This window comes from Ictalurus furcatus, chromosome 5 (genome assembly GCF_023375685.1).
Source record: "Ictalurus furcatus strain D&B chromosome 5, Billie_1.0, whole genome shotgun sequence".
NCBI lineage: Eukaryota > Metazoa > Chordata > Actinopteri > Siluriformes > Ictaluridae > Ictalurus > Ictalurus furcatus.
The window spans coordinates 5,240,071-5,261,581 of record NC_071259.1 but is presented as its reverse complement, the minus strand read 5'-3'; the positions used below and the strand labels follow the sequence as shown (position 1 = coordinate 5,261,581).

The 21,511-nt window shown below is 38.7% G+C and overlaps 2 protein-coding genes across 4 annotated transcripts; one reads left to right on the top strand and one right to left on the bottom strand.

Annotated features, from left to right (window-relative positions):
- Positions 1–140: 140 nt before the first annotated feature.
- Positions 141–14,069, bottom strand: zgc:154046 (Carnitine O-acetyltransferase-like). The gene is made up of 14 exons (XM_053624399.1): positions 13,263–14,069; positions 9,206–9,475; positions 8,746–8,864; positions 6,121–6,174; positions 5,867–6,032; positions 5,604–5,778; positions 5,311–5,489; positions 5,014–5,114; positions 3,469–3,588; positions 3,174–3,296; positions 2,833–2,968; positions 1,728–1,790; positions 1,475–1,612; positions 141–826 (listed from the first exon to the last, which is right to left on the bottom strand). The coding sequence occupies exons 1-14, from the start codon at positions 13,287–13,289 to the stop codon at positions 611–613; spliced, it is 1,887 nt and encodes a 628-aa protein (XP_053480374.1). The 5' UTR covers positions 13,290–14,069; the 3' UTR covers positions 141–610.
- ddx51 (DEAD (Asp-Glu-Ala-Asp) box polypeptide 51) lies at positions 10,788–21,002 on the top strand. Of its 3 annotated transcripts, XM_053624393.1 has the most exons (17): positions 10,788–11,047; positions 11,727–11,843; positions 15,264–15,643; positions 15,730–15,881; positions 15,993–16,143; positions 16,236–16,381; positions 17,643–17,714; positions 17,812–17,918; positions 18,266–18,374; positions 18,469–18,611; positions 18,696–18,858; positions 18,948–19,063; positions 19,974–20,090; positions 20,178–20,279; positions 20,395–20,458; positions 20,562–20,696; positions 20,895–21,002. In XM_053624393.1, the coding sequence occupies exons 2-17, from the start codon at positions 11,824–11,826 to the stop codon at positions 20,919–20,921; spliced, it is 2,004 nt and encodes a 667-aa protein (XP_053480368.1). In that variant the 5' UTR covers positions 10,788–11,047; positions 11,727–11,823; the 3' UTR covers positions 20,922–21,002. The 3 variants fall into 3 exon arrangements, with proteins under 3 accessions (XP_053480368.1, XP_053480369.1, XP_053480367.1); XM_053624394.1 differs by lacking the exon at positions 10,788–11,047 and having other exon boundaries at positions 11,112–11,843; XM_053624392.1 differs by lacking the exons at positions 10,788–11,047; positions 11,727–11,843 and adding an exon at positions 14,219–14,387.
- The last annotated feature ends 509 nt before the right edge of the window (positions 21,003–21,511 follow it).

Genomic DNA, 21,511 nt, shown 5'->3' with positions numbered 1-21,511 from the left:
CATTTTTGATGAAGTAATGTAGTGCTTTTAAGAGAACTGGAAAAAACTTGTTAGTTCAAAGAAACCTTTTGGTTTAATGAGACAAGTTAGATTTCACAGGAAATCTGGACATTTATACTTTTCTTTCTCACGGGTTCGTTAAAAGAAAAAAAAAAAAAAAGAATGTAGATCTTACAGCAGTACTGTGTCCAAATGTATATTTATCCCAATAAATATTTAGCTATAGATACACACATCACCGTCATAAAGCAGACTTGCTAAGTGCTTCAGTTGAGCGAAAAAAAAACAAAAAACGCTTCGGGTTTGACGTGGAATACATCAGTAAACAGCAAAATTATGTAAACAGCAGCTAACAAAAATACTGAAGTATCATGAACACATTGCAACATGGTGGTGCCATCTTTTCTTAAGAGATCCCTTCTTACTAAAATGTTGTGGGACAAACATTAACGTCATGGCAAGCTGATCAAAGAAATACGGGTGCGAGAACTGTCAGCTCCTGCATGTTCACGTTCTGCCTGAGGACACATGCAGGTATAGCAAATACTTCATCTTCTTCTTCCCAGCCTCACAAGTTTCCACTCTGTGTCTCATCCCCCAGTAAGCAGCCTCAATTGCTCGGATTAGGCGTCTGATCCAGAAGAGCTTTCATGTCCAGCAGTGCTTCCTTGAGGAACCGTGTTAGTTTGGTGGCATTAGTTTCTTCACAGCTGTTGAAGGCCGTCACAGCAAAGTTGATGTGGTCGTCCATTGGGTTGTAGCAGATGCCATAACCGTCTGGCACCATTGGCCCAATACACATAAAACAGTCTGTCTTTGAGCCGACCTGAAAAAAACAAAAATGTCATGAGGGCATCGCTGTGACTTTACCATAAACATATGCCATGATACATTATTAATGTGTGATCAGCTTCTAGTGCTATTAATAATGAAATCATGGCCAACACTGGCAATGTGTAATCAATTAGCATGATCTTAAGAATAAAAAAAATGAGACGCGAAACGGGAACTGGCTTTAATGCTTCATCTATCTGTGTAAACTTTAACACCATCTGGTCTTTCAAAAAAGAAATGTGGAGGAACTTCTAATTATTAAGTATCAGTCACACCAGATTTAGTGCTTAATTTTGCGCACAGTTGCAGAAACACTACAGTAGCTAACATTACAAAGAGGTTCCCAACACATCAGGACCGCTCATAACTCACTCCATTTTTGCTCCAACCCAATGAAAAAAAAAAGTGAGATGAAAATGACCACCTGGGTTTTCTTTTTTGTTTTTTGTTTTTTAAAGTTAACTTGTCCTCATTGTCTAAACAGTATTAGTTACATTTAAGACTTTTCTAGCTATTTGTAGAGCAACTCATCCACGGTTCAGATCTTCAGCTAAAAGAAACATTTTTTAAATAATAATAATAATAATAATGATAATAATAATAATAATAATAATAATAATAATAATAATAAATCACATACTTGGCTAGTGAAGAGGTTGAAATGCATGGCCACAGCATAGGAAGTATCCATGAAGATTTCTGGGAGAGAAGTCAGATCCTCAATGCTTTGCATCTTCAGCCCCAGCAGATGTCTGTCGATTGCCTGGCCGTGAATGGCCTGAGTATTGACAGATTGTATTCCAGAGATTCATGGTCAGTTAATCTGTAATATTTTGCAATAAAACCAAAAAACCCCCCAACAACAGCATGTTAGTCTGTTATAAGTCTCCTACCATGTGTGTGTAATTTCGATGAGCGTTGATGGCCTTCTCCAGCAGGGCCAGTTTCTCTGCGTTCTGCCAAGGAGTTACACATAATTGTCAAGTAATTTGTAAGTAACTGCAGATTGTATTGGAATGTAACCAGTTCATACAAAAAGATCTCCACAAGTTCACATCAAGGTGATGAATGAAAACTCATTTATGGTGTATTAAAGTGCTGTCGAATTCTCAATTCTAATTGGTCAGAAAGTGTTGAGTCATTTTCGACAGCACTTCAGACTCCATGGTTTATATTCATAAATCGCCGTTTCTATAGTAACAGCTTACACAAGGACTAGTATGACGGATGCTCCACATAAACAGTTTTTTTTTTTGTTTTTTTTTTTTTAAAAAAAAAGAGTGTAATCATTGATATGGTGAAATTTTCTATGCGGAGACTTTTTTTTTGGAAGGAGTCTCCAGTTTCAGCGTTTTGTAATAGTCGAACAGACAGGTAATTAATAGAATTTTTTAAATGTTGGCAATTAGCCGTGGTATAAGAGGAATGAAATACTTTGGGGCATGCTGTTACAGGAAAAATAATCAACTTTGAGGTGGTAACAGAACGTCCACTTCAGGTCAGGCTACCCAGTCATTGATTATTTTCTCTGTTGTGTTTTATTCGCTACTTAATCACTGTTACTTCATAAGACACGACAAAAAGGATGATTACAGAGAAATATTAATCAAGCATTCCATTAAAGATTTTGCATTAACGGACATTAACTTGCACAAATCAGATCCTAATATTACTCTAATACTTTATCCAAGGCAGGACCTCCGGATGTTAAACACTATAGATTCAAACTGTTCGAGCTTGGCTTTTTCTTCTTAGATCTAGACAGTTCCCAACAAAACAAGTAAACTAAGTCACAAATATTCGTTTCAGTGCTCGTTCTACTGCTTACTTAAGTATTTTAGACTGAAAATCAGAATATTGCTTGCCAAAATTGCTCAAATAAATATAGGGTGCTCCAAAACCTTTGGCAATATAAAGCTAGAAACAAAACTGTTTGGTTTGATTTCGAATTCATGTACGGCAATTAATATCGCAAGCATCCCGCATACTTTGCCTGACCTGTTTGGACTTGTCATCCATGGCTTGTACGAATCTGAGCGACTCGGTAGAGGTGGAGCGGATGGCCTCGGTTCTTCCCAGTTTAAACATGCGTATGGAGGCGCTCTCGTATGTAGCGCAGCACACACCATAGATCCTAATGCAGCAACAAAACAGGAAGGGTTTAACACAACGGACTTGAAACAGGCAACAAAACGGCACTAGATGACATGCCCCCTGGGTTACAGAATGTCGAGGATCGATTCTTCTACAGCGGGTAACTTCGAGGTAGCGTCACAAAATGTCTAACTGATATTTCATAATGATTGCTACTATTTTTAGCAGGTGGCACCCTGACTCACCTGTAATATGCCAGCTGGAGGGCCATTTGGATGAAGGCGTCTGAGCTGGTTTTACATGACTTGAGGTATTTCTTCCCGTAATGAGAGAAGTTGAGAACTCGCACATCCAGGTCATGCACCATTCTGCAAAACCGAGAGACTCCTATTACAACACGTGAATCATTTATTTGGAAACGACTGGAGCGCTTCGTATTCAACTCTGCTTTACACTGCCTCACTAGTTGTGTTTTTTTTTTTTTTTTTTGCAGACGTTAACCCCAGATACAAAGGAAATGGAATGATGAAGAGCGCTCACATGTTCATGTTCTGCTTGGCTTTCTCAATGTCCTTTTTGATTTCAGGTGTGATGTTAAAGCGCAGCTTCTGCGGCATGGGGAGTGGAATCATAGGAGCTCGCACCATCTCAGTTTTCTTCCTGTTACAAACAGGTTAAAGGCGTTAAAGGCAATGTTTGACGATATTCGCCTGTCAGTTAGCACATTGTAATAATTCTGAAAGGAATGGTATGGTATGGTAAAAAATCTCATTCATACAATTTTCCAACAATCAGCCAATGTGTTTGGTGTCCAACATTTATTTCTTTAGTTCTTATTTGCTTTAAAAAAAAAAAAAATCGCATTAATAGATAACAAATAAAAGAAATGACGCAAATAAAACATGCTCAAATCATTTTCATGTATTCATTTCAAATGATATTATTCATTCCCACAACTTCATTTTAGAATAAACAATTTTGTAAAATAGCAGGAATAACTATATAGTAAAACTATATTATAATTTGAATGACTTTTAATGCAAGCACCCCATAAAACTTCTAGGATCTAGAGCGACAGCTGGGAAACGTCACTCGTGTAAACATGACCGCCAAGTCTCTTCCTGTGTTGCACCAAATGACACTAAGGAAGTCATTTTGAATGTCCACATATTTAACCACTACAATGTTACAGGGTTTTGACAAAACAGCAATGTTTGCTTCATGTTTATCGATTACACTAAGTCACACTGTGTCCTAAACAAACTGTGTGTGGCACATTTTCACTGAAAAGATTTTGGATAAAGGTTCCAGTGCAAGACATGTCCTGAAGTGTTTTACTCCTTTTATACAGCAGCAATTTGCCAATGATTTTAATTCATTAATGTATTTGTGCTTTTTAACCAATTATGCTTACATTTATCTATCTAAACTGGCTACATCACTCTCTCCTCTCCAGTAATAGCTGTTGTGTGGTGGGCGTTCTGGCACACTATGGCTGCCGTTGCATCATCCAGATGGATGCTACACACTGGTGGGGGTTGAGGAGATGCCCCCCACCCCACCCCATACTATATAATGTGCTATATGAAATGTAACTAGCTAACATTTAATGTTGTGAAACATCCATGAAATAACTTACTCCACTTCCTGTTACATTATACTGTAGCAGCAGTTTAGTACTGACACTAAACACACATGAGACCTCTTCCACAACTGTTAAACATCACCACCATATAAATGATTAGACATTTTAAAAATTGTGTTTATTGTGGCGTCTGTCATATGGGTCCCTGTGTAAGTTGTTACTCTAGAAATGATAACACACACATATATATAAACCTGTGATTTGAATTACAGCCATAACTACCGTCAGAGCTGCAGTTACAGAATATTAACCTTCTGAACAATCAGATTCGAGATCTCAAGTGCACCATGGTATGTTGTTGTCTTGCAAGTAACCTTCATCGTCACTCTCTTATTGACACTTTCTCTTTGGATGTTACAGTAAACTCACGCATTTAGCAGCTTAACGAGACAGACATACCCACATACACATAATTACACCAGAACTGGATTCTGCCTTACATATATTCCACCACATGGTCCACTAGGAACACAATGGGAGGTCCTTCAGCAGGAGCATGCTCATACGTCAGTCCACACGATCCATCCTCGCCCACTATAAACTGTGGAGAAGTAAAACGAGACAGCTAACACCATAAACATACTGCTAAGTTCCCACATCAGCGAGTGTATACACAGGTACACTAATAATATGGTCAGAACATGTTTCCAGAATAGTTAAGTGGTCAAATAAAACAGCATACTATGATATGATATGATTTTCTACAACAATGAAAAGGCTTGACTTCCATCACAAACCTGTAGTGTTTTATCAAACCAGCGGTTCCCACTGTTCCAGCGGCTTCCGCCTCCATGCAGCATCTGTGCAGCCACTTTACTGTAGTAGATCTCATCTGACACACGTGGCATCGGGGCGTCCAGGCACACTAAGAAGATGCTCTTTTGGATCGCCCGGACTGAATCTTTATTCGTTTTATCTGTAGAGCAAACACGGCAGAACCTTGTCAATTCATGTCAATGAAATGCTGCGCATATAAAGAGTGAATCAAGCTAAGTTAGCTGAGCAGGGTAAGTATAGATATATAGATCACCCTTGATGAGGTTGTTGTAGGCTTTGCCCCAGGTGTTGCGGTGGTTCGAGGTGAGAATGCCAATGGGCTCTTTATTGGATTGTAAAGAAGAATTCCAGATCTTCTCCAGCTGCATGTAGAGCTGATCTACCGTCAGTGGCGTGCCGTCGCTATTGTATACGTCCAGAACAAAAAACTGGAACAGTGCAAGCGAGAGATATTTACACAATATCCGAGATTACAGTTGGTTATATAGAGGTCTAGTCGTTTGTGCAGCAGGTTACCTGAAAATTGTGAACCACTGTGATGTGAGTCGGTGCCTTCTTTCCGATGGCATCGTTCACCACAGTGTCTTTCTTCGGTCCTGGTATTCGGCATGAAGACAGCACCTGGTAATACTGGTCCATGCATAATGGCTTTCCTCCCAAATACTCAACAGGTAGTGTTTCACTGCAACGAGAGATATGCAAATTGAAAACCGCAATCCAAAGAATTCAAAAGTAAATCAGGTCATCTGGCCCCGACAATTAAGACTCACCTATCAATCATTTGCTTGAAGTTCAAAACTCCAGCAATCAGTTTGGCAGCAAACCTGCACACGAAGAACAGACTTCTATAGAGCACTGAGTTTTAAAATATTCAAACTGGCCAACACACAAAGCAACAACATCGCTAAACCACAGACAGTAATTAAGATCAAAACCTTTAGGGTTAATAGATAGGGTTTTACTTTGACATTATTTGCAAAATTGAACAAATTTGATTGTTCTATTCAGTGGTATTCCTGATAAAATTCCGGGTACTATATAATACATTTAATATGTCATTTCTATGTAAGAATATAGGGCCATATTCAGAGTCAGTGATTTAAGTCCAAAAGTTATGTTCTATATGTTGTATTTAGATTCTGTCTATACATTTTCTTCTCTCCCTGTTCAGATTATGCAAATCACCTACATATAGTTCATGCCTCTGAGGTTGCCAGATTTTTCTTGAGTAAAGGTACCAGAGACAGGGTTTTCCAATACAGTCTAGACCGCTAAACCACTGCTATTAAATGCAAACACTTGCTTTTAACCCCGGAACAATCAGTGAACAGAAACTGCAGGTGGTCACTGCTGTTAAATGTAGTACGATATAACAGAAAAAGCAAAAGACAATTGGAAAATAAAATGAAAAAGGCAAATATGATGCTATATGATTGAGAAGATGGCAAGCATTGAAATAAACATCTAATAGTAGTCAAATATTGAGAATATCTTGTTGCATGAATAATATTTGATGTAATTATTCACTACAATATGGCTTCCACCATGGATCATTATTCACCACCTTATAAAATAGCACTTGATCCAGCACATCCTATTATTTAGCATTGTGTATCTTATATATAATATATATATATTATATATATATAAAATGCTCCAACAGAACCTTGTATGCCACAAGATTGTACATCAAAGTCATGTAGTCATAATGTGTGCATGGGATGTAGGCTGTTTCATCACGCGGTTGGTTCATTACTTTGAGTTGTTGAAATAATAAAGTAAAATAATAATTTGCTATGCCTAGGTTTGAAGGATAATGAAGGATAAACGAGGACTATCAAATTTGTTAATACTAAAGTAAATACTGCCCTCAAATCAAAAATTTTGCTCATATCCTAATAGTACAATTTATACTAATTGACTCTAAAATGTAAGAATATCTTTCACTGTGAACATAGTCAACAGAGCGTTCGATCAGGTTTAAATCTGTGGTCCATGTAACTGTTGCTCTTAGCTGCATGCATAACTGGTGTGTAAACAACACAGTCTAAAGGACAAGGTACATGGCGAGTGAATAAATGTAAGGGTAAGTCTAAATAGGGAACATGACCGGAGTGTAACTCCACTGGATTTGTCCATACACTGTTTGGGTTGTTAAAAGTGGCCATGGGCAGTAAAGTGTGCTTAAAATAGCAGCAGGAAAAGGAGACGTCTGTGTAAAAGGTCAGTGTGCAACTTGACACTGTAGATATCAATAACATTCAGCAATAAATGTCCTCTCCAAGAGTACAGAGCATTGTGTTGAGCAATAAATAATGTTTTTATGTCGGTTTAACGTGTGGACGGAATTAAAAGCGTGAATTAATCTCTCTATTCTATTCTATTCCACTGTAATCCACTCGTTTTAATTCCACTCTGTTCTGCTTTTTCAAAAGAAATTATATTCTGCTCTTTTTTATTTCATTATATTTTTCAATTTTACATTCAATTCTACTCCACTATTGTTTATTCTGATCTATTCTTCTCTTTTAAATTCTATTATAATCTAACTGCTTTCACTTAATTACACTCTATTCTTAGGAATTCATTTAACGTGCACCCATTATGGTTTTTGTCAAATATCACCCTTCATGTAGTGTGTTATATATCTGTTGGTGAATGTAAAAAGTCTGCAAAGTTTCAAAAATCAAAGCGCAGGACAAACGGAGTTATCGACTCCCAAAAGAAGGAATCGATTCTGAACAGCTGCATCGAGTCGTTAGTTATTCCAGACTTTACTTCCTGCACTAACCGACGTAGGTTTGTAACAAAAAGCCCCACCTCTGGTCTTCATCGACTGCTTTCTGACAGCGTTAGACCAATCACAACAGACTGGGACGTCTGGCCAATCAGAGCAGAGTATGGAGTTTAGAACGAATCCTTTAGAACGGATCATTGAATGAGTCATTTGTGACAATGAGGAAAAAAAACATAATGCTGCAGTTTAAATTATGAACACAGGAAAGTGTTTTTTGACCTTGGATGCATGTCAATCTATCGTATGAGACCTCTAAAACAAAATTAGGCACGTTTCAAAACCATAATAGGTGCACTTTAAAGCCTTTACTTCTACTCTATTAGTGTAGTGTAATCTACTCTTTGTTATTCAATTATACACGTTTTAATTCTATTCTATTCTACAGGCATTAGCATCATGCTAAACTAATTACTTATTCCTGATTCCTTATTAAAACTCTTATGTTAAACTGATCATGTCTTAATAAAAAATATGAAAGGGTTTTGTTCGTTTATTTACATTGCTAGTAAAATCAGATGAGATTATCCGGATCAATAGAACATCCATTAGTAGTAGACAGAACACATTCTGAATACGGCGCTGTGATCAGACATGATACCTCATCTGTCCCTGGCAGTCCTGGAAGTGCATCTGAGGCAGAACCACCCCTGGGCTGGTGTACACTGGGACTGGCATACGAGAGTCTAAGTAGGCTGACTGCATCCACCAATCAGTGAGCTGCAACACACAATCATATAACGTATCTGACTGGTAATTAGAATGAGGAAAAGGTTTCACTTACACATAATCCACTGCTGCTATATTGGTCATTTTTGGTCATTTTTGTACAAATTTTGTTGTCCTTGCGCTAGCACATATAATTTGGTTAAATAGTAAATTAATTAATGACTCTGCCTTGCTGTTGCTAGTTCACTCATTAGGTTACAGTTGCTTGTTTGTTTTTTTTAGTTATAATTTCCAAGATTTGGATGTCACTGAGCAAGGATTTACAATGAACTGATGGCTGAAAACAGTCAATCCAATCTGGCAACCCTGACACAGTTAGCTACTTGTTGTACCCAGTTCTCAGTTTTGCGTGCTCGTCTCTCCAGTCCTTTCTGCAGCCTTTCGCCGACGCCACCGGAGGACAGGAACTCAGCCATGAGCTGGCGTGTATGGTTCATCTCCTCCTCAGACACGAGCGGTTCGAGTGCAGCCAGGTAACGCTCACACGTCTGTCTGAGTGGTGGCACTGGCAGCTTGGGCAGAGCATCCTGATGTGCCAGAGATTGGTCACGGATCTGCACGACTACCACTGGCCTTGCTAAGCGCTTAGGCACCGCCCTCGACTGTGAACCCAAAAAAAACAAACCCCCACACTTCATATTAATTACTTCTAATTACAGTCACACATGTTTATGTAAAGGATATTAGAAAATCTTTCCTATTAACAGGGAATGAATTGTTATCTTAGGTAAGATCATGATTCCTCACTGAATGAGAGTGACCATAAATTCAAACGTTAAATGGCTTTAAAAAGTTAAAATTTGATTAAGATGATTGCACTTAGCCTTCATCAGTTTATATAAATAGATTTTTTTTTTCCCTCTTCATTTCCCCTGTATGTTTGTTCTTGGGGAAAATAGTAGACTAAGTGATGTGCTGCACCTGGAAATGTGCTGTCATTGTCTACACAGACATAACGTCACCATAACATTTTCAGGAACATTTTACATTTCCGTAAAAGGTTCCCAAAAGTAAGGAATAAAACATTTGTAGGTGTGCTGTTATAGGAAAACGCAGCCCAACACGAACTAGAGTTACTATTACCGTGAAGTTGACTATTTCTAATAACAGAACGCCCTGAAGTGTTTTATTCCTATTTTACCACTGCAATTTGCCAACAATTTCAATTTTAAAAAAAAACAACAACAACAACAACAACAACAACATACGGTATATTTTATTTGTTTATAGTTGCGTTGAACGTTGTGGGACATCCGCAAAACATTTTGTTTGTCTGTCATCATGTACATTACAGCAGCTGTAAATGTTTCCTCACCAACCTCACTTGAAATTCAAGTTAATAAGACACTTCTCTTACTGAGAAGTCAAACAGCGCCAAGTCCCCTGTCCTGAAAACTCACTGACTGACTGTTACAAAACGCTGACACTGGACTACTGAGAAGTCAAACAGCGCCAAGTCCCCTGTCCTGAAAACTCACTGACTGACTGTTACAAAACGCTGACACTGGAGACTCCTTCCGAAAGCACTAAATAAACATATCGTCAAAAAATAAACCAGCTAACCTGCTGTATCAATAATTACATACGTTACACACACCTTGTACGAGGTGTTACTAGAGAAACGGTGATGTATTACGTAGAACGAACGTATTATTATAAACCTGCGATTTTACTTGCGAAGTAGCCGTAATTACTGCTGCTGTTACAGAAAATTAAACGCCTTCTGATTCATTCGAATCGAGAATTCAACAACTCTGTGGTATAACATTATTTTCAGCACTGGTTAACAAATCATAAACTTCAGCATTATGAAACTATACGTAATGAGAGGAACATACTTAACGCTTGTGTTAACTGATGTTTAAAAAAAAAATTTTAATTAAAAAACAACTCGTATAAGCCAAATAATGAATACTGCATTAACAGTGCATTCTATTTAGGAGTATACAGTGCACAGTGCATTCTATTGTATTTAGGAGTAAACAGTATACAGTATTCTATTCTATTTAGCAGTATACAGTATTCTATTCTATTTAGGAGTAAAAAATAAATAAATCTTGCACGAGCATCAGTGCCCTCTTCTGCTGAAGCATCAGAGCACTACATTTTCCACATTCCTCAGTCCACTGACACTCAGGTCACATGACCTGGCCTGATCATTCGCACTTGCAGAGGTCTGTGTTATTCTTTATCGGCCTGTTCTGGTTGTGCCGTTGCTTTGGTTTAAAACTCTGCTCTTTGGAATAGTCCTGTTGTGGTCTGTTTGCACATTGCCTGGCCCTTTGCCTGGCCCTTTGCCTGCTCTTTGCTTTATTTTGATTATGTCTGTGTGGTTTTTTTTTTTTCTTTCTATTTAATGTCGTGACTGATCTGTGTATAATCGTCCTGTACGCACAGTATCTCTGACACTGTGGACATGTTAACTCATGTGACCTTATATACAGAATGCATTCATTTATATGGAATTGAATAACAGTATATCTCTTAAAACTCTGTTGGAAACAACCATAACCTTTATTATTAATGCTTTAAAGCTAATATGGCTAGCATACAGTATAATGGGAGCTTGTAACCATCAGCTTGGACAATAGTGCTGGCTGTAAATCAAATCACAGGTTTATATTAATGCTCTCACTCTAATATGTTATATGTTTCTATAGAAACAGCAGATTTAGAGAGAATTGTGTGGATTGAAACCTAATAATAAACTACTTTAAAAAAGCACTATTATTTAACAGAGAACAATATATAATCATTTATAAGCTTTCTGGAAGGAGATGTGTATTTAACATTTATGAAAGGAGTCTCCAGCATCAGCGCTTTGTAACAGTCAGTACGTTTTTTCCCCCACAGGAACGTTTTCAGGACAGAAGACTTTGCACATTGCCTTTTTTTCCCCTAATTGTCTTCAAGAGAAAGGAAAAAAAGAGAGGCTGATAAGGAGGAATAAATGTTTATAGCTGCTGTAATGTAAGTACTAAGACAAACTAAGATTTGAAGACATTGCACAACATTAAATGTAAATAGAAACAGATAAAAAGTATGAGTTGTTCAGTAAGAAATGAACAAGTAGAACTTGACAAGATGCCTCGGTCATCACCAAGTCTAGTCTAGTCCTCCTTGTTGCAAATTTGTATGCCTAAAACTATTCAATTTCACTTCCTCCTTGCATACAAAACAAAACAACTCTTATTTATACACCAATAAATAGAGGGGTCTGAAAGAGTGCAAAAAATTAAAAGATAAAATGCAGTGTTACTAAAGTGTCTTCATTTTTTAAAATAAAACCTTCAATGAGGTAAACAAACAGGTTAAACAAATAAAGCACAAAAATAATGTGAACAAATAAATCAAAAACAGTGCTGCAATGGTGGTCCTGCACGCAATTCTCAAATTTCCCACAAGATGGCGCCATTTATCGGTGGATCCGATATTACAAAACCGATATCCGATTATGGAAAAACACTTAAATATCGGGAAAAATTATCTGCGAAACCGATTATCTGTCGATCTTGACCTAAGACACCCTTAAAATATATACGTCAAACAGGAAGAACACTATTGAAGAAAATTGATTTCAGACATTTGACCTTCCTGTGATCTTGACCTTATTTCGATCAATTCCTAAATCTATTCAGTTCATCTCCTGGTTACAATGATAATTCCACACATACATCTAGAAACATTCAACCACTCGTTCTTGAGATGTCACGCTACAGAAAATTTCAGATGGACTCACGGACAGAGGGTTGGATGGACAGAGAGATGGCAAAAACCTTAGATAGCCCAAAAAATAAGGGGCGACAGATGAACTTTGTTTGCAATGAAAAAAACAACACAACCCGCTGTTAAACCCACATGCAAATATGTATGTTAACTTTTAAGGCTTAGAGCTGAATCAGATGGTGCTGAGCAGTGTGTAGCTGATGAAGGCGGGGCTTATGTCAGGGCAAGATGTAAACAAAAGCCAAAATAAAGAACAATGATAAATCTATTGCATAAAAAGAAGATATCTTAGAAATTACATTATTATTATTATTATTATTATTATTATTATTATTATTTAATAGAAATACCTATACTAAATATTACATACTGCCGCTTTAACTTTATCACTCCAGTCCAAAACTAAGAAGCAACAAACATACATTTAAAGTGTTTAAAAATTTTCCCCTCTTTTATTTCATTTGTTTATCTGGAGCTGCTTATCATCATTATCATCATATAAGATCCACACTGACTGCTCTTAATCCTAGCTGAGAGATTTGGTTTAGACAATCAGGTGATCACAAACACTCGTGGTTAGGTTTAGGCTGCTTCATGTGTAAATACTGATTATGGTCGTTGTTATTGTGGTTGTGTAAGGTGTTGATTGTCATGGTGACTCACCGCGGCTCTGGCCAGGACACTCAGCATGATTTGAACTCCAACACTCCCTCCGGGTTTATCGGACAGAACAAAGTCGCTCTGACATTCTGCTCTCCAAGGACGAGCTAAAGTTGTTGTCAAACTTCTCGTGCGTCTCCGCCCTCATTCACTCCCTCACTCATTCACTCCCTCACTCATTCACTCAGCCAAGAGACCAGAAAGATCACAGAGCACCGGGTTGCCAGATTGGGATATTACTCCCGCTTACCTCATCCACGCGCCCTTTTTTTTTTTTTTTTAATTATAATTACATTGAGGTTGCAGGTGATCCTTGCGATAACATTATTCTAGGAATTTACGTTTTAGCATAGTTGAGCTAAATCGAAGGCGCTAATGAATGCAATCTGCCAATGTTTATTCTACAGCTATTTTCTCGCAGCCTAACAGCTGATCCTTACAGCAGATGTCGCCTGTATAATAGCATGAAGCCGAAAATCCAACATGTTTACCCTACATTTCTGTTGTTGAAGGCTATTTGCGGTTACGATAAAAGATAATATACATAATATACAAACGCCCTTGACTGCTTCGTTCTACTAATCCTCTAACGCAGTGAGGTTAAAAAAATATAAATAATAAAAAGAGACAACAGCTCCACCTGGTGGCAGATCAGCGACTTCATCTTTTTTTGTCCTCTGGCTAAACTTGAGCCAGGCAACAGCGCTGTAGCTCTGCACAAGTGCAATGATTTCTGGATATTTGGACCAACAAGAAAATTAACGCTGGATGTCCTTGCTAAAAAAACAAACAATAGAAAACAAACCATCACATAAATTCTAATGGCTTCCACTACAAATACCATTACAAACCATCAGCTGTAAACCATTAAAACTGTTATGGATTCACAACGACGCTTCACAGCAACGTCATCAAAACTCGTCGTCCGTCATCTTTATGCGACTCGGCACTCTCACATGGCTGCTCGCTTGTGTTTATACTAAACAGGATTTTTAGCCATACTTAAATGACCAGTCGATATGTTTTCATGTATACTCGTGTTCTACTGAGCAACATCTGTAAACCTCTGGATGTGTTGGAATTGAAGAAGAACTGACTGTGTGCAATGGCTCTCTTCATGATTAACCGGTATGAGATCATGTTTTTTTTTTTATATATGATTGTTATACCAGCTTTGTTTCTACTAGTTCTGCATATGTGCATGTTGCGAGGCACTCCTGAGTTCAAATAAAATGCTTAATGCACCAAAACACCACCCAAATAACACAAGATCTCAAACGCCAACACTATAAATACACTGCAAATAGATGTTGCTTTCATTCCAACCAAATAGGAGACACACTATGACCAAGATGACCTGACTAAACAAGCGGTGTTAGGTATTAGGAAAGCCTGCAGCCACACCAGCCATCCCTTTGAATGGAAGAAGACCGAAGAGATCTTTTATAGAGAAACATGGAAAATGCAATGTTCTCTGTTTTGAAGATTTTCCTAACTAATACAGGGTTTCCCAAAAGTCTCCATACATAGGGGACTGTGTTTGCCAGCACCACGTCGGTCGTGCCTTCGTCAGTGGATGTTCGTGGACGTCCACTTCTCGTTTGGCCCGCAACACTTCCAGTCTTTTTGAATTTGTTAATAAGTTTGCCAACAGTGTCGTATGTAATGTGCTTGCCATGTTTCCTGTTAAAGTCCTTCGCAACCTCCCGATAGCTACCGGTCGACCCGACAGCATATCGTTTTTAATGATGCGTGTGAGATTTGGTCCTTATTTTGGTATATTATGCTTTTTCTTCACATGAAATCTTTCACAACACTCATATGAAGCTCTGTCTCTCTTGCTTTCCACCTAATGAAAATTTAGTAATGTGACATCCTGTAAAAAAAACCAACAACCACCTGAGAGATGAATAAAAGAACGAGTTTTCATGACCCTTTCGAGTAGTTGCTGTATTTATGTTGTTCATGCATTACATAAGATTCCTTGCTTCTAATATCTTCCAGATATCTGGGCGAGGAGGAGGAAAGTAAATCAAATGACGAGTCAAGGTCCAAAGTCTTGCTAAACAAGCTTCAGGAACGTGCCAAGGCCAGAGAACAACTTAGTCGTGCAACTAAGAAGGAGTCAGATGTCCAGGATTCAAAGACGAGTGAACGGAGCCGTGTAGGAAAGACTAAAAGAAATCTCGAGTGGCAAGAAAAAGAGAAAAAGCAACCTAAGAAGAAGAGAAAGGAAAGCGTTCGAGAGCAGGACGATGGTGATGTTGATGTTGATGACACGCCTGTGGAACAAGCAGATTTGGGTACGAGTGAGCAGTCGGGAAGGAAAAAGAAGAAAAAAGACAAAAAGGGAAGCGCAACTCAAGAGGAGAAGCAACACACAGGTGCATATGCGTGCATAAATCTTCCAGGAAAGTGAATTCATTTCTCTAAACCATGCGTATATTTAATGGATATTGTCTTCTTGAAGAGTCCACTGGAGCAGTAGATGAGCCTGAAAGCCAAACGGCTGCAGATGCCCAGCCTGAAAGCCAAACGACTGCAGATGCCCAGCCTGAGCGGTCGAACACAAGCTCCAGCTTTCTCGTCCTGGGTGGATTTGAGAATAAGACTGTTCCAAAGGTGTCCATGCGAACATTATTTTGAAGCACAAACATTTAAAACCTTTCTATTATCTGTGGGGAGTCTATTATCTGTGAGAGTATGAAATCTGTTTGTGATATTGCCTTCTAGGTCCAAAGGGTGCTGCCGAAGTGGCTGGCTGAACCAGACATGATTCAGAGAGACGTTAAGAGCAATTTAATCCCTCTTGGTGACATGCCAGGAATTTGTCCCTTGCTACGGAAAAAACTGGAGACCAACGGGATCCAGAACTTCTTCCCAGGTCAGAGCTAGAGGTTTATTCAAGAGTTAATGGCCGACTCTTTCAATCTTCTTGTTTGTTTCATATCACTCCTTTGCTTGAATCATACACAGTTCAAGCTGAGGTCATCCCCGCTGTCTTGGAGAGTGTGAATTCAGGTCTTCTGATTGGACAAGGAGGTTACAGGCCCAGAGACATCTGTGTGTCTGCGCCTACAGGAAGTGGAAAGACGCTGGCATTTGTTATACCTGTCGTACAGGTGCGACCTTCTGTACACAATAACTACGCATTTTAGTCATACTGTATATTCTGCAGTCAAATTACTGTACGTATAATTATTTATTAGTGCTGGATCACTTGGGGCTTTTATCGGTTACCTTGATTCTCATCTTAAAGGTGCAGTGTGTAATGTTTCAAGCTGTTCATGGACCTGTAATAATCATTTTATTTCAAAGATACCTTAGAAAAATCTTAATTTGGAGTATTTGCATCTAATTGATTGGGTTTTTTTGTTTTTTTTAGCATTCCGGGGCCATTTGTTTTGCTTTTTTTCTGGCCCAGAATATCTTTTTTTTATTATTATTATTTTTTAAAATAATAAATTAAACACTCGAAAAACATCTACTGATTGTAACTAGCATTAGCTGGCTTTTAAATAAGCGAATTAGCATCGACGTATGTTCGGGAGGCATAAATAACCAGCTTGATAATAGCAACATGAAATAAAGTATACAATAAAGCTAGAGTTACACTAAAGGCATGTTACTGGAGTAGCTAAACATAAATAGCTAAATGAATACCTAGCTTGGTAGTAGCTTAAAAAAACATTAAATGAAATGGCATTCTTTTCATGTTTATTATTAGAGGTGGAACGATATATTGCAGTTCAATATCACAACGTATCTCCTTTCAACGAAGGTAATATAAAGGTATTAAAGGTGCAGTTTGTAATGTCTACAAGTGTTCCTGGAGGTGTAACGATCATTTCAAATCAAAGATAGGTTAGAAAAATTATCATTTATAATATTGACATCTGATTGCCCTGGCTAGGTTTTTTTTTTTTTTTCTTTTCATTTCAGTGATTTATTTTATTTATTTTGCATTTTTCTGGCCCAGAATAAGCGCAACAGAACTGCTCTGCATTGTTTTGTTTTGTTTTTGTTTGTTTTTCTCCATAAAAAAACAACATACAAAGGAAATGTAATTTCAGCAGAGGATGTGACATTGGTTAGGAGAAAGGGGAAGGCTTGACTGTGATTTCACTGCAATTGCAATTCACTTCACAGGCAGTAGAGGGCTCTAAATTACAAATAACCACTTTAAAAAGTAGTGCTGTGTTTATAAAAGTTATAGCTTATCATCTGGTTTATCCTAATTGTAATTATTTTACGTTTTCTTATCATGCCTCCATATAGCACAAAGCCGGGTTTAGTTAGCACTGTGCAGGTCAGACCATGTCAAATGCCACCCCGTCATAATTATTATTATTATTATTATTATTATTATTCTTATTGTTACAGGCGCTGATGACACGAGTGGTGTGTGAAGTCCGTGCCCTGGTTGTGTTGCCCACCAAAGAGCTCGCGCAGCAGGTTCAATTCATTACTTCTTTACATATTATTTTTTCTTGGCCCCTCTCTTGCTCGTTCTGCTGCATTTTGTCCGTTCTGATTATTATCTTCTCTGCAGGTGTATAAAGTTTTCTACCATTATGCTGAAGGAACTGGGCTAAAAGTTGTATTGGCTGCTGGGAAGAAACCTTTTGCTGTAGAGCAGGCAACTCTTTTAGAAGTCAGGTAAATACAAAAAGTGAATATATTCTTTAGTTAGCGGAGACTTTTTTTTTTTTTTAAAAAGGGCTTTCTATGTTGGGGGCGGAGCTAATTTCAGGGCCAGAAAAAATATAAATGTATGCCTGGAATGAATTACTAATATTTATATTGCGAATCACAGATTTTGTATGTCTGAAAGTATGGGATTATTATAAGTCATTTTTTTTCTGGGCCGGAAAAAAAATCAAATTTCACCTTTAAAGAAAATGTCACAGACGTGCTCTCGAGTTTAGCCTGTTGCCATATTAATGCTTTTAGCGGGCTCGTGTAGCACAATGACTCAGTCTCTCTCGTGTTGTCTATTTATTCAGAGGGGGTGTCAGTCGGAGTTTGGCAGATATCGTCGTGGCAACACCAGGTCGTCTGGTAGATCACATCAACAAAACCCAAGGGTTCGGTCTTCAGCATCTTCGTTTTCTGGTGAGGAGCAGTCAACAAGCATGATATTCAAGAATTCATCATACATATGTGATGAATCATTTATTATTATTATTATTATTCTATATTTGTTTAGATTATAGACGAGGCAGACCGAATGATTGACAGTATGCAGCAGGCTTGGCTCAGTCAAGTGACCAAGGCGGTCTATAAAAGTGGGTGTGGCTCAGGGGTGTCACTCTTTAGGAGGGTGGAGCCAGGGCCAATTACAGTGGCGAGGTATGATCTCATTTACTCAGTTTCATTTGCCGGTGATAATGTTTTAGGATATTCATATTAAAGTCGTCTGTGTGTGTGTCTCAGTCTGTCTCCACCCCAGATGCCGCTGCAGAAGCTGCTCTTCTCGGCCACTCTGACGCAAAACCCGGAGAAACTGCAGCAGCTGGGCCTCCACCAGCCTCGTCTCTTCAGCTCCACACACAGCTCAACAAGCGAAGAGAAATTCAACTTCCCTCAGGGCCTGACTGTGCGCATCAGCCTAACATCCTCACCACACACACACACACACACACACACAAGCACATCAACACTCACCTGCGGCTCTGCTTTCTGCAGGAGTACTACGTCTGCTGCACGCTGAGCAAGAAGCCGCTTCTCATTCTGCACTTTCTGCTGCGCCTGAAGTTCTATCCTGTTCTGTGCTTCACAAACTCGAGAGAAGCAGCACACAGGTAGCGGCACTGACGCTCACTGAGTTAAAGGAACTTACTCACACACATTGGGAATGCTGATTTGGTGTCCGACGTTTGGCTTCTTTAGTTTTGCCCTGGAGCTGCGAGGTTAATGCAGCTGTCATGGAAATGTCACCTAAAATCTTTTCACAAATAAGTAAAACTCCAGAGTTGTTCCAAATAAAGTTGCTTCAACATGCTGTATAATCTCAGTTTAACATGAATTATTTACTAAAATAGATGCAGAGATTTACTCATTTAAGCTTAATCCCTTTCTTAATCCCTCATCCCTCTCTGTCTGTATCTTTCTCTGTCTCTGTCATATCCCTTTCTGTCTATCTCCTTTCTCTCTGTCTCTCTCATATCCCTGTCTCTCTTTCTCATATCACTTTCTGTCTATCTCCGTCTCTCTCTCTCTCTCTCTCTCTCTCTCTCTCTCTCTCATATCCCTTTCTGTCGGTCTCCTCTCTCTGTCTCTTTCTCTCTCTGTCTCTCTCTCATTTCCCTTTCTGTCTGTCTCCTTTCTTTCTCTCTCTGTATTTCTCAATCTTTCTCCTTGTTTCCCTCTCGCTGCGTCTCGCTCTCTCTCTGCCTGTCTCTTTTTATCTCTTTCTCCTTCACTGTCTCTCTCTCTCTCTCATCCCTTTGTCTTTCTCCTTCTGTCTTTCTGTCTCTTTACCTGCCTGTCTCACCCTTTTCCCTTTCTCTTTCTCCTTTTCTGTTTCCCTCTGTCTGTCTCCTTCTATCTTTCTTTTTCTCCTCTCTGTCTGTTTGTTTCTCTCCCTCCCTCTGTCACTTTACCTGCCTGTCTCTCACTCTTTTTCCCTCTCTCCTTCTCCTTTACTGTCTCCCTCCGTCTCCATTTTTCTGTCTGTCTGTCTCTCTCTCTCTCTCTCTCTCTCTCTCTCAGGCTCTTCTTACTGGTGAAGCTTTATGGTGGTGTGGAAGTGGCAGAATTCTCCTCCAGACTCGGTCCTAGCGAGCGACAGAAGACTCTGAAGAATTTTGAAAAAGGGAAAATTCAGCTGTACGTTTTCATCTCATCTCTACAGGCAAACCAACTATGGAACGGATTCACACACAAAGTAACCCATCAGTATTTTCTCTCCCGCAGGTTGATCAGCACTGATGCTGCAGCCAGAGGAATCGATATTAAAGGAGTTAAATGCGTCATCAATTACGATGCTCCTCAGTACATCAGGACGTACATCCACAGGCACGTTTGCCATCTCATCATCCATTCATTTCTCAGATATTCCGTTTACACAGGAAATGCCAACAACAAAGCGGATGCCTTCTGCCCTTGTTTAACTGACGTGTTTGTGTTGCAGGGTGGGAAGAACAGCGAGAGCTGGGAAAGCTGGCGTGGCCTTCACTTTTGTCTTAGGAGTGCAGGTGATAATTATGCTACCCATAAAATCAGTGCTTCTTTTATTCTTTTGTGTAGATTATAAACGATAGGAAAGTGATTTCAAAAGGCTTGCATGTGTGAGTGTAGGTGGAGAGATTTGTGAAGATGGTCCAGGACGGCGGCAGTCCGGGTCTACAGAAGCAGACTATTAAACCGGAAAGTCTCAGAGGCATGGAGAGCCGCTATGAAGACGTTTTAGTCGAGCTGGGCAGAGTTATAAAGGTAAAAGATGTTTTAGCACTGCTATTATGTAAAATACAGACTTAGAAATCTTGCAATGACATTTATTTAATCCAACACCTTGGTAGATTATTTATTCATGATAATTAATACTAACTTACTATTATGTAGTAGTCATCATTTAAAAAAAAAATCTAACTCTTTTTGCATTTCTTTGTTGTTGTTTTTTTCCACCAACAGGAGGAAACTGCGCAGAAGCGTTTCTGAGCAGACGGTTGCAAGAGTAAATATGTCTCTCGTTGTACCCATGTACCTGAGTTTTACTTTTTCAATAAAAAATTAGATTTATGTTTATTTCTTTTTTTGTATTTACCACAACATGGATTTATTTTCAAATTAGTGCTTAATCTAAATTTCTTACTAGCTGCACTCTATGGATGTTCTGCATCCCACAATGCACTGCTTTGATTAGTGTCCAGGAAGCTCAGAACAACTGTGCTTTGCCTTTTGTAAGGAATGCAGAACATATTCTTTACTTTTTTCCATATATTCTGAGATATAAAAAGGGGGGGAAATTCCTCCTTAGTGCATACAGTCTGATTTAGTATGTGCATAAAATAACATAAATATAACATAAGTGTAGTTAGAGTTTGTTCTTCTGTGGAGGTTAAAAAAATAATAACAATCATAACCCAGCCCGCCTACTCATAAATGCGTTATTGCGCATGCGCGCTAGTCACGGGAATTCCGGATCTTTCTAGCGAGTCAGTGATCATTTGATTCAGCTAATCTATGATTCGATTTACGACTCCCAAACGCACCCCACCTTAAACCGGTCTACCTTTGCGATAGTCTGA